General features: G+C 39.3%; 1 protein-coding gene across 3 annotated transcripts in view; it reads right to left on the reverse strand.

Annotated features, from left to right (window-relative positions):
- The window catches only part of TACC1 (transforming, acidic coiled-coil containing protein 1), a 94,280-nt gene that overhangs the window by 29,468 nt on the left and 51,384 nt on the right, over positions 1–13,428 (reverse strand). For 2 of the 3 annotated variants that reach the window (XM_006859945.1, XM_006859943.1), the window contains 2 exons: positions 11,900–12,104; positions 5,509–5,561 (listed from right to left, as the gene is read on the reverse strand). In XM_006859945.1, the coding sequence (XP_006860007.1) occupies positions 5,509–5,561; positions 11,900–12,104 (258 nt within the window). The remainder of the gene's footprint in view (positions 1–5,508; positions 5,562–11,899; positions 12,105–13,428) is intronic. The other variant, XM_006859944.1, reaches the window with a different exon arrangement.

Here is a 13,428-nt window from a genome sequence, read left to right on the forward strand (position 1 = left end):
TATTCCTTTCTCTCCCCCTCCAGTGTCTATTTTATAATATAATGCAAGGAAAACCAAGATTCAAAAGACAGCCAAGCATCTTAACATTATTCCCCCCTTTTCCCCATTCCAACCATGTCTCAATCTCTGCTAGTGTTTTCTGTTTGTTGTCTTTTTCAATAAATCCTCTGTAGACTGTAGCTTTAAAAATTTTTCTGAGTTGAAGCTGCAGCTAATCTGTAGCTTATCCGTTGTTAGTGTCAAAACTTGTTAATGCAGAATGTGTTTGTCAGTGACTCGATATCAAGTCTTTAAAAGAATCCTTTAAGAACAAAAAGACAAATACCTACTTTATTTTATAGCAAAACTGGACTATTTCTAATCGTTACTAAGGAATTTTTTTAATGTTTTAATTGTTTAGACTTAAAAGAAAAATAGTTCTTCAGTGTATTCAGTTCTCTGTCATACTCACTACCATTTATTTCTGTATCAAGAAAAAAAAATAATGTTGACTATGTGGGGAAACTAATTCTATATTTTCATCTAATTATATATTACAGTTTGTTTTCTTTTGTTTTAATAAGAAGGAACTTTTCTGTGAGGAATATTACCTAAAAGAAAGGTTTGGGCTCTGTAAAGTGTTACTTAAATTAAGAAACAGCAGAAAAAAAAGAAAAAAAGTAAAAGCCAGAATCAATCCACTGTGTGGAGCTGATTCGAATGCATAGAACTATATTGGTGTTGTTGTTGTTAAGTGCCGTCGAGTCGGTTCCGCCCCATAGTGACCCTGTACAGGGTTTCCGAGGGTGTAAATCTTTACGGGAGTAGAAAGCCTCATCTTTCTCCCACGGAGCAGCTGGTAGTTTTGAACCACTGACCTTAAGGTTCGCAGCCTGATTCGTAACCACTACGCTACCAGAGCTCCAACTGTATTAGATCATATATAATCACAGAAAGTGGAACTGCTCCACGGGATTTCTTGATTGTCATTTTATGGAAGTACATTACTAGGTCTTCTTCCTGCTGGTTAGGTTTGAATCTCTTCCTTTTGGTTGGTAGATGAGTGTAAGCTAGTTGTGCCGCCCAGCCCCCTTCTAGATTAAATAGATTTCTTTAATCATGCCAACATTCAACGGGAGTAGAAATTTATGTCAGGACATTCAACTGGGGCTACTTCAAATGATATATACATGTACACACACACTTTTCACCTACTGGTTCCCAGAGATAAGTGTCCTTCATTCTACCCTTCCACTCTCATCATCACGGTCCTGATCAATATCACACACCTGTGACACTGTGGGTTAATGCGCCAGACTGCAAAGCCGTTTGAATTGCAATGTCAGCGGTTCAAGCTCACCAGCTGCTCCTCGGAAACCCTACACAGGGTCGCTATGGGTTGGAATTGACTTGGCAGTACTTAACAACAACACACACGTAGCACTTTACAGTTTCAATCTTTTCATGTTATCATTTCATTTTATTCCCCCAACCACTCTGATTAGACAGGGGGAAAAAAAGTCCACGGTCATAGAGCCAATTCTGCCAGCGTAGAATTGCTCTACTGAATTTCCAAGTGGATAAATCTCTATAGAAGCAGACTGTCTGACACATCTTTCTCCCACAGAGTAACTGGTGGGTTTGAACCACTGACTTTGTAGCCAGCAGCCCAATGCTAACCCATAGTGCCACCAGCACTCCTTTAACAGAGCAGATGGGTACACCTAATTTTATGGATAATAAATATTCAATCATTTCAAGAGGTAGCATATGATCAAAACCAATGATCCTGAATGAAGAAGTCCAAGGTGCACTGAAGGCACTGGCAAAGTACAAGGCAATGGAAGTTGATGGACTACAAATCGAAACATTTCAACAAAGTGATGCAGCATTCAAGGCACTCACTCATCTATGCCAAGAAATCTGGAAGACAAAGACAACTGACTGGAAGAGATCTGCATTTGTGTCCATTCCAAAGAGAGGTGACCCAATGGAATGCGGAAATCATCGGACAATATCATTGATATTCCACGTGAGTAAAGTTTAACTAAACGTAATACAGAAATGGCTGCAAGCATACATTGACAGAGAACTTCCAGAGGCTCATGCCGGGTTCAGAAGAGGGCATGGAATGAGGGATATCATTGCTGATGTCAGACAAATCTTGTCTGAAATCAGAGAATACCAGAAAGATGTTTACTTGTGCTTTACTGACAATGTAAAGTCTTTTGTTGTGTGTATCATCATGACAGGCTATGGATAGACAACATTACGAAGTAAGAGTATTCTGGAATACTTAATTGTGTTCATAAGGAACCTGTACATAGACCAAGAGGCAGTTGTTACAACAGAACAAGGGACCACTGAATGGTTTAAAATTAGGAAAAGGAATGTGCCAGGGTTGTATTCTTTCACCATACTTATTTGATCTATATGCTGAAAAAGTAATAAGAAAAGCTGGATTATATGAAGAAAAATGTGGCATCAAGATTGGAGGAAGGCTTATCAACAACCTGCAATATGTAGATGATACAACATTGTTTGCTGAGGACGTAAAATTGCTTATTGATGAAGATCAAAGGCTACAGCCTTTGGTATGGGTTGCACCTCAATGTAAAGAAAACAAAAATCCTCACCAGTAAACCAATAAATAACATCCATATAAATGGAGAAAAGATTTAAGTTGTCATTTACTTCATTTTTCTTGGATCAACCATCAACACTCATGGAAGTAGCAGTCAAGAACTCAAACGTCGTTTTACATTAGGCAAATCTGCTGCCCAAGACCTTTTTAAAGTGCTGAAGAGCAAAAATGTCACCTTGAGGCCTAAGGTGCGCCTGACCCAAGCCATGGTATTTTCAATAACCTCATATCATGTGAAAGCTGGACAGGGAGTAAGGAAGACTGGAGAAGAATTGATGCATTTGAGTTATGGTGTTGGAGGAGAATAGTGAAAGTAGCATGGACTGCCAAAAGAACCAACAGATCTGTGTTGGAAAAAGTACAGCCAGAGAGTTCCTTGGAAAAAAGAATGGCCAGACTTTGTCTTTCATACTTTGGACATATTATCAGGAGGGACCAGTCACTGGAAAAGGATATCATGTTTGGTAAAGTGGAGGGTCAGAGAAAAAGAGGAAGACTCCCAACGAGATGGATTGGCACAGTGGCAGCATCAATGGGCTCCAACATAGCAACGATTGTGAGGTTGCCCAGGATTGGGCAGTGTTTCATTTTGTTGTGCTATGAATCGGTATCGACTTGATGATACTACTAACAACAACAACAGCAACAACAAACTGAGGATCAGGGAGGTGAACCAGTTTGTTTCAAATATTGGGTAAGCTACACAGTTTCTCTTTTCACGCAACACACTTTTCTGCAATTGTCTCAGCTATTTTACACACTTAAAATAGCAGAGAGCACTCCCATAGTATCTAGTAAACTTTAAAGGGACTGGTTTCCCAAAGTGCCCATTCAGGCTGGCTTTAGAAATGGGGAGTGGAGTTTCATCCTCACAGAGGAAGCATGGCAGGTATCACTCTCTTTCAGAGACAGGAAACCTATGCTAAATGTTCTGTGAGAGGCTGTGCTGGGGTTGACTGACCCAGCTACCAAGAAAGTATCAAATGAATATCCAGGCAAATGTGATTTTATCCTGAAACAATTGTCACTAATGAGTAAGGCCTTATGATGAGACAAAACTCCTGATTCTCTACGTGTATGCTCACACACCTCCTTCTGACTCTCCAGCCAAGTAAATACCAGCTCCAACTCCACCCAGCCTTGAGAGGTCAGGCCTTTCAGGGTTCACTCATTCTACACCCTCTCAGCAAGTATTTTTCTCAGCTGTGCATCATGGTCTATTAGTGAGTCATGAAAACAATACAGCAGAATAAACAACCTATGTTTAAAAAACAACAACAAAAAAAACAGAACAGAAAATATCAGAGTGAGTTACATAAAGACAGGGGAATGCTCTTTTGTGAAACTGGTTTGCATTCAGCTACCAGGTGAAAAGCTGGTGTTTCAAACAACCCTGGTTGCACCATGGAACAAAGACCTGGCAATCTACCTCTGTAAAAATTCCGTAGAGTTCAGTAACACCTGGGGTGTCTGTCAGTCAGGATTTATTTGATACCAAGACATTTTTTTAATTGCATTGTTGATAACTGATTTTGATAAATGTACAATGAATATCTAAAATGTTAACATTTGAGGCATATGAATGAGACGGATTTTGCGTATCTAAAATAAAACACCCAATGCCTTCTAAGAGTTCTGGTGTGGCGCTGTAGGATAAGCACTGGACTGTGAACTACAGGGTTGGTGGTTCAAACCAACCAGCTGCTCCTCGTGCTATGAGTTGGAATCGACTCCATAGTACTTAACAATACCTATGTAGGTGGTTAGGCCCTGGATCCTTACAGTCCCTGAGACACTCTTCTTTTACAGCCTTCCACCCTGACTATTATTGCTTTGCTTTTTATGTCTACTACCAGTGTGTTTCACAGAAATATAAAACAAGCCATATGTAATTTAATTTTGTAGTAACCACATAAAAAAGAAGAAGAAAAAAACCAGGTAAAATTGATTTTAACATTTTTAGTTTTATCAAAATAAAATAGCCCAAACATTATCATTCCAAACTGTAATCAATATAAAAATTATGAATGAGATATTTTTCTTGTGCTAAGTCTTCAAATTGGAAGCAGCCAAGAAATCAAATGATGTATTACATTAATCTGCTGCACAAGACCTCTTTAAAGTGTTTAAGAGCAAAGATATCAGTTTGAGGACTAAAGTGCACCGGACCCAAACCATGGTATTTTCAAGAACCTCATTAAGCATGTGAAAGTTGGACAGTGAGTAAGACGACATAGAAGAATTGATGCACTTGAGTTATGGTGTTGGAGGAGTATGTTAAAACTACCATAGATATCCAAAAGAACAAACAAATCAACGTTGGGGGAAGTACAGCCAGAATGGCCAGACTTCATCTCTCATACTTCAGACTTAGTATCAGAAGGGACCAATCCGTGGAGAATGATACTATGTTTGGTAAAGTGGAAGGTTGGAGAAAGAGAGGAATACACCCAGGGAGATGGATTTGCACAGTGGCAGCAGCAATGGGCTCACACGTGGCAACGATTGTGAGATTGGCAAAGAATCGGGCAGTGTTTCGTTCTGTTGTGCACAGGCTCGCTAAGAGTTGGTACCAACTCAGTGGCACCTAACAAGTCTTCAAAAACTGACTGCATTTTATACTTACAAGCCATCTTATTTTGAATTTACTACAGTTGAAGTGCACAGTAGCTACATGTGACTGGTGCCTACTGTATAGGACACTGTAGGACCACACTACGAGCTGCACAGACTGAGACACTGTCTTAATTCCACCCCCACCCCACCCCCCAAATCATCAAGAACGGACTAAAATTTACTTAGTAAATCAACATGGGCTTCAAAAAAAATACTGGAAAAAAAAAAAAAAAGTGAGCCCACCTCCCTCTTTAAGTTTAGGGACTTACAGGCACAGCAGATTCATCTTTTTCCATCTTCTGGCACGACTCTTTCTCTATGCCTAAAACACAGAGAGTCATTTTTAATGGTTATCCCAAGAAGTCGGTTCCTTGAACTTCCTAGTTGAAGACTCTTGAAAATCCCAATGCAGGCCAGAAGGACACTATGAATGCATGAAAAGTAGCTCAAGAATTTAAAAGAGGCACTGGCATTCTGCTAATCACTGCGCTGTTCAATGTGAAAATTCCAAAATAGTCAGAGGAAAGAAGAAAGCCATAAACCAACCACCAGTACTTTTTAGGTAGGAAGAGCAAGGCTTCCCCCTTGTGGTCACTGGAGGTTTTGCAAAAGTTGAACTAACCAAGGGATTTTTTTTTTTTTTTTTAGAAACCAGAACACTGAATGCTATTTTATTACCAAGTCTGAGTGAATTGAAACTCCAGCCATAAAAGATACTCTCAATGCAATTAACATAGCAGATAAAATCATAAGCTTTACATTTCAATACCTGCAAAACTATCCTCCCCATAACTTCAGCTGGCTTCCTTACCTCTAGCCTATCTTCTGCTTGACCCATCAGACAACAAAAATCAAAACAACACAAAAAACCCCAAAAGGCTATGGACTAACAGCGGAACATTTAAAAGATGAGAAAGCATACACGTGTTTAAAGGTATAATAGTACACTATTTTAGTGTACTAGCTGTCAATGATTTAAAACATTCACCTGCTCAAAAACCTGATGCCCCATACTTAGAGGATGAAGTCCAACCCCGTTTCTCATGTGCCCTGTGCTCACAGAAAACTACAGGACATTTTACCAACATGACATATTCCTTCCAACCCCTCCATGAGACTCTTGTTCCCTGATGCACATCTATGAATCTAGCAAGAGCCAGCTCAAAGGTGACCAGGAAACTGATGATTTACCTCTCCAGGGCCAGAAATCACCACGCCCAGGACCGTGGCCCCTGCTTGTCCCTGTGATAATGGAATCAGCTACAATGTAACAGCTTGTTTAAATCTGTTACCGCCCAGAGAAGGTGAGCGCCTCCAAAGCACAGACTAACTAGTTGTTCATTAACTTTAGGCTCCTGTTGTATCTAACAGAATCCTAGCTCGATAAATTTCTGTTGAAGGAATTTTCTTCTAGTGTAGAAGAATACAAATTAATTAAGCAAATATTTACCACGTACCTGCTACATACTTGGCATCAGAAGAAATTCAAAGACGAACCTCTCATAGTCCCTGAACTCAAGAAACATGTGAATTACTTTTGTTTAAATGACAAATACAGCATAGATGCTGTACAATGGGAATTGGAGGAAGAAATATAGTGAGAACATAAAGGATGGTGGGTAATGCTGGAAACAGACATGAAAGGATGAGCAGACATTTTATAGGGGATGACAAAGAAAGCTATTTCAAATAGAAGCAACAACAGTAGTTACAAAAGTACTATGGGTTAACTCCAAGTAATTGGGTTATGAAGGGGCAAAAAGGGGAATGGCAAATGAAGCCTCTGGGAAAGATGTCACAGCAGAAAGTGGGTTTGAAAGAAATCTTCCTAGTACACAAGGAGACACCTTGTTCACATCCTGACTTTCTACCAGTTTCCTCACTTTGAGGGCTGGTCATGTTTTTAACAAATTCTTAGCCACCATTCATATGTCAGTGTGTTGTACGGTGGTTCTGGAAGATATGCCACCAGTATTTTAAACCATGGTGGACAGGTTTCAGTAGAGCTTCCAAACTAAGACAGATTAAGAAGACCACTTTGGAAAGGTTAGTCATTGAAAACTTTGTGAATAGCAGTGAAACACTGTAGCTGTGACCTTCAGGTTCAAAGGCACTTAAAAGATGACTGGGGAAGGAAGAGCTGTCTCCTCAAAGTAAAGGTAACCGTAGGAATGAAGATGGAGGAAAGCTTTTGGGACCTTCATTTACTGATGGGACGCAACTCAGAATGAGAACAAACAGCTGCAAACATCCATTAATAATAAGAATGTAGAATGTATGAAGTATGAATCTAGAAAAACTGGAAGTTGTAAAAAATGAAATAGAGCGCACAACGATAAATATCTTAGGCACTGCTGTTGTTAAGTGCAGTCAAGTCAGTTCCAACTAATAGCTACCCTGTATAGGGTTTCTGAGGAGCGATTGGTGAGTTTGAACCACCAACCTTGCGATTCAAACCAATCTTGCGGTCCAGTGCTTACTCTGCAGTACCACACCAGGCACTAATTAGTGAGTTTAAATGGACCAGTAGTGGCCACTTTGAAAGGGATAATCAAATAGTTTATTATGCTGGAAATGACAAACTCAAGAGGGATGGCGTTGCATTCAAAAGGAGCAGTTCAAGATCTATCCTGAAGTACAAGGCTGTCAATGACAGGATAATATCCACACACCTACAGGGAAGACCAGTTAATATGACTATTATTCAGATTTACATACCAACCACTGGTATGCAATAATATAAAAAACCTTACAATTCTACCAGCTTCTTCAGTCTAAAATGAAATCAAGTATGCAATCAAGATGTATTGATAACTTGCTTCCGAAGTTCAAAGCAAAGAAGAAGGATCGATAGTTGGAAAATATGGCTTTGGTGACAGAAATGAAGCTGGAGACTGCATGATACAATTTTGAAAGACCAACAACTTCTTTATTGCAAGTATCTGTCTTCTCTCAATAATGTACACATGAATCTTGCCAAATGGAACAGAAAAATCAAACTGATTACATCTGTGGAAAGAGACAAGAGAGAAGCTCATTATCATCAGCCAAAAGAAGGCCAGGAGTCAACTGTGGAACAGACTACTAATTGTTCATATGCAAGTTCAGCTTGAACCTAAAGAAAATTAATGCAAATCCATGGAAGCCAAGATACGACTTTAAGTATATCCCACCTGAATTTAGACACCATCTCAAGAACAGTTTTGATGCATTAGACACCAATGACTGAAGACCAGATGAGTTTGGGATGACATCAAGAACATCATACATGAAGAAAGCAAAAAGTCATTTAAAAGGCAGTAAAAAGAGAAAAGGCCAAAATGATGTGAGAAGAGACTCTGAAACTTGCTCTTGGAACGTAGAGAAGTTAAAGTGAATGGAAAGAAAATGAATTAAAAGAGCTGAACAGAAAATTTCAAAGGGCAGCTTGAAAAGACAAAGTCAAGTATTAAAGTGCAATGTGCAAAGACCTGGAGTTAAAAAACCAACAGAGAAAAACATGCTCAGCATTTCTCAACCTGAAAGAATTGAAGAAAAAAATTCAAGCCTCAATTTGCAATATTGAAAGATTTCATGGACAAAATATTGAATGATACAGGAAGCATCATAAAACCATTGAAGGAATACAAAGCTACTGCTGGTATTGAAGGAATAAGTCCAAGCTTCACAGAAGGCACTGGCAAAAAATAAGCCTCCTGAAATTGACTGAATACAAATTAAAATGTTTCAACAAACTGATGTACCGCTGGAGATACTCACTCATCTATGCCAAGAAATTTGAAATATACCTACCTGGCCAACTGATCGAAAGAGATCCACATTTATGCCTATTCCAAAGAAAGGTGACAAAACAGAATGTAGATTTTATCAAACAATTTCATTAGTATCACATGCAAGTAAACTCTGCTGAAGATAATTCAAAAACGGTAGGAACTGTCAGAAATCTAAGCTGAATTCAGAAGAAACCTTGGAATGAGGGATATCATCGCTGATGTCAGATGGATCCTGGCTGAAAGCAGAGAATACCAAAAAGATGTTTACCTGTGCTTTATTGCCTATGCAAAGGCATTCGACTGTATAGATCATAACAAACTATGGCTTACATTTTAAAGAAGAGGTAATTCCAGAACATTTCATTGCACTCATGAGGAATCTATATATAGACCAAGAGGCAGTCATTCAAAAAGAACAAGGGGATATTGAATGGTTCAAAATGGTTCAAAATGTGTGTCAGAGTTGTATTCTTTCACCATACTTATTCAGTCTGTATGCTGAGCAAATAATATGAGAAACTGGATTCTATGAAGAAGAATACGGCATCAGGATCAGAGAATGACTCATTAACAGCTTGGGATATGCAGATAACACACTCTTGATTGGCTGAAATGAAGAGGACTTGGACTACTCACTGAGGACGATCAAAGACTACAATATGGATTGCACATTAATGTAAGGAAAACAAAAATCCTCATAACTGGACCAACAGATAACATCATGATAAACAGAGAAAAGACTGAAGTGTTAAAAGATTTCATTTCACTTGAATGCACAATCAACAATCATGGAAGCAACAGTCCAGAAATCAACCCATGTATTGCATCAGGCAAATCTGCTGCAAAAGACATTTAAAATGCTAAAGAGCAAAGATGTCACTTTGAGGACCAAGGTGCACCTGACCCGAGCCATGGCATTTTCAATCACCTCTTAGGCATGCAAAAGCTACACAATGAATAAGGAAAACAGATGCAACTGAATTATGGTGTTGGCAAAGAATATCGAATACACCATGGACTGACAGACTAACAAGTCTCTTCTGGGAAAAGTATGACCAGATTGCTCCTTGGAAGTGATGATGGTGAGACTTCATCTCTTTGGACATGCTGCCAGGAAGTACCAGTCAGTACCTGGGAAAGTGGAGGGTCAGCAAAAAAAAAAAAGGAAGACCTCCAATAAGATGGATGGGAAAGTGGAGGGTCAGCAAAAAAAAAAAAAAAAAAAAGGAAGACCTCCAATAAGATGGATGGGAAAGTGGAGGGTCAGCAAAAAAAAAAAAAAAAAAAAGGAAGACCTCCAATAAGATGGATGGACACAGTGGTAGAAGCAATGGGCTCAAACATAAGAACCACTTGTGAGGATGGAGCAGGACCGGGCAGGCTCTGCTGTGCACAGGATCTCCGTGAGTCGGAACCAACATTTAAGCAGCACTATAAAAGCCTCAAATTAAATTATGCTCCTAAAAAGGAGCTGACTTTTTAAATAATATTTAAGGTCAGAGGTGCAACTTGGGATATGGAAAAGGGTCTCAGTTCTAAAATGTTCTGAAGAGTCCAGAAGCAAGAGGGTTTGGCCAGGTTAATCTAGGTTCTTCATTAGAAGGTTAAGAAGGGATTTATAGGGCAGTAATCAATTTCAACCAACCACATCTGTAAGCAGGAATATTTATAATAGTAAGAACAACAAAAAAGAAACCAAACAAGTTGCTGTCAAGTCTATGCCAACTCAAGGCGATTCCATTTTTATTATTTAAAAATATTTAGCATACTATTTAGGAGCTCTGGTAGCTCTGGGATTATGAGTTGGGCTGCTAACCGTGAGGTCTAAAGTTTGAATCTACCAGCTGCTCCTTGGGAGAAAGATGAGGATTTCTGTTCACATAAAGATTTACATCCTCAAAAACCCTATACAGGGAAGATATGAGTTGGAACTGACTCCACAGCACACAACCATTACCACCACAATATTTACAATAGCCTAATGTCCTGGTGCGGAGTCCTGGTGTAGCGCTGTGGGCTAATGCGTCAGACTGCAAAATCGTTTGAACTGCAAGGTTGGTGGTTTAAGACATGAGTTGCTCTTTGGAAACCCTATACAGGGTCACTATGGGTTGGAATCGACTCGACAGCACTTAACAACAACAACAATGTCCTGGTATGGTGCTGTAGGATAAAGCACTGGACTGCAAGGTCGGTTTGAACTACAAGCTCAGCAGTTCAAACTCACCAGCTGCTCCTTGGAAACCCTGTAGAGGCTTGCTATGAGTCGACGATTAGACGGCACTTAACAGCTACAACAATGTAATGAAAATAGTCTCTTCACACTTTAGCAAGTGTGGTTCAAGAAAACATGGAAGTAGATTGCTTGGGCTCAAATCCTAGTTTTCTTATTCATACACCAACTAACCCTGGCCGAATTATATAACTTTATGTGCCTTACTTTCCTTCTCTGAAAAATGGAGGAAAGAGTAATACCTAGTAAAGAGTAACAAGTTATTCACAGACACAAACAGAAAAATGTTGGCACATGGTAAGGCACTATACCTATTATCTATCATTTCAAATAAACGTAATATCATAAAAAAGCCAAAAGTACATCTTTAGAGGCCACTCTAAGGTATGGCTACATTCAAACAAAATTATAAGGATATTCAAGCAATTTCATATATCAGTGTCTCCTGGACATCCTGCCACACTCATATGTTCTTAGAGCTTCCATTAAGACCCTTTTCTATCTCTTTCTAGGTAAAGTAAGAAGCGAAGCATAGATCATCCTCCTAAATCTACCTGTCAACTGACCCATCTCTCAACAGGCCACCTCCTGCTTAAGACTTTCAGACATTTCTAAGCTTACATGCATTAGAAAGATGACGATATGCTTCCATACCTGCTTCTGAGGATGAAAACGTATGATTTATGGTAGACACAGGAACATTGGAACATTCAAAGTACTCCAGGTCTTCCTCTGGCTCACCTTTCACCTCGGGCCGGGCTGGCTTCTGAGCAGAAGTGGACGCCAGTTTCTCTTCATCCGTAGCATGCCCTTCCCTATTTGAAATGTCGGAAATCTGGGAGATCACTGCCCCTTCATCCTGGGAAATGCACCAGATAAGATGCTGCCTTTTAGGATAGATAGTACCTGTGAGTATGGTGCTCCATTAGGAAAAAACTCACCCAAACATCTGGTAGTGTAGTGGTTACGAGACAGGCTGCGAACCTCAAGGTCAGCAGTTTGAAACTACCAGCTGTTCCGCGCAAGAAAGATAAGGCTTTCTGCTCCTGTAATGATTTACAGCCTTGGAAACCCTATGCAGGGTTGCTATGAGTTGGAACTGACTCCACGGCCACCACCACCATATGAGATCAAAAGGTCATCAATTATACTAAAAAAAGATGAGAAGATATGGGAGCAGGGAAACTAGAGTATAGGAAATCATGAGAATCATAAGGAAAATCATGAGAATCTTGACACACTGGGAAAAATGTCACTAATGTCACTGAACAAATTGTTACAAATTATCAAATGGGAACCTAAATTTGTTATTATTGTTGAAAAAAAAAATCCACACACACACATATAAAATACATGTTAAGCAAGGTCAGTGGTCCACACCCATCAGCTGCTCCACAGAAATCATATACAGGTCACTATGAGTCAGAACGAACTCAACAGCACTTAACAGCAATGCTTTTAAGTAAGTCAAAAGCCAGGGAAAAGTAACATATCAGGAATGTAACCCACATATTCAATACAATTAACCACAGATTTGTGTAAAAAGCAAGGAAAGAAGCTGGAGTCTTTCAATCGGAAAATGCTGCGTTTTATGGAACCCACATATATAATTTGAAAATGGGGCTTTCCTACCTTGAATTTACACATAAGCAGCTTAAGTAATACAAGACAGAGGTTTTGCAAAGTTGTTTGTTCTTATACTGATTATATTTTTTGTGAAGATTCACATACCACATTGTACTCCAAGTGACAACTAAAATCTTTTTATCATAAATTGTGTAAGTGTAAAGGATGTAATTTATCATATTCTGAATAATGACCTTGTTTAATGCAATCCAGGTAATCTAGTGTATTGATACCCTGTGATTCATTTAGAAACTACAAACAAGTTCTTTAATAGAAATTTTTCATCGTTCCTTTTTCACTCTGAATTTATATTACCACTCTAGTTCCTAGTGTGGTGCTGTACTGTAAGCATTTGACTCCAAGGTTGGTTTGAACTGTAAGGTTGGCGGTTCAAACTCAACAGCTGCTCCTTGGAAACCCTATACAGGGTCACTATGGGTCAAAACCAACTCAACAGCATTTAAAAAGCCATATAAAGCCATTTGAACTGCAAGGTCCGCGGTTTAAGCTCACCAGCTGCTTCTTGGTAACCCTATGCAGGGTCGCTATGGATCGGA

The sequence above is a fragment of the Chrysochloris asiatica genome, unplaced genomic scaffold (genome assembly GCF_000296735.1).
Source record: "Chrysochloris asiatica unplaced genomic scaffold, ChrAsi1.0 scaffold00035, whole genome shotgun sequence".
Taxonomy (NCBI): domain Eukaryota; kingdom Metazoa; phylum Chordata; class Mammalia; order Afrosoricida; family Chrysochloridae; genus Chrysochloris; species Chrysochloris asiatica.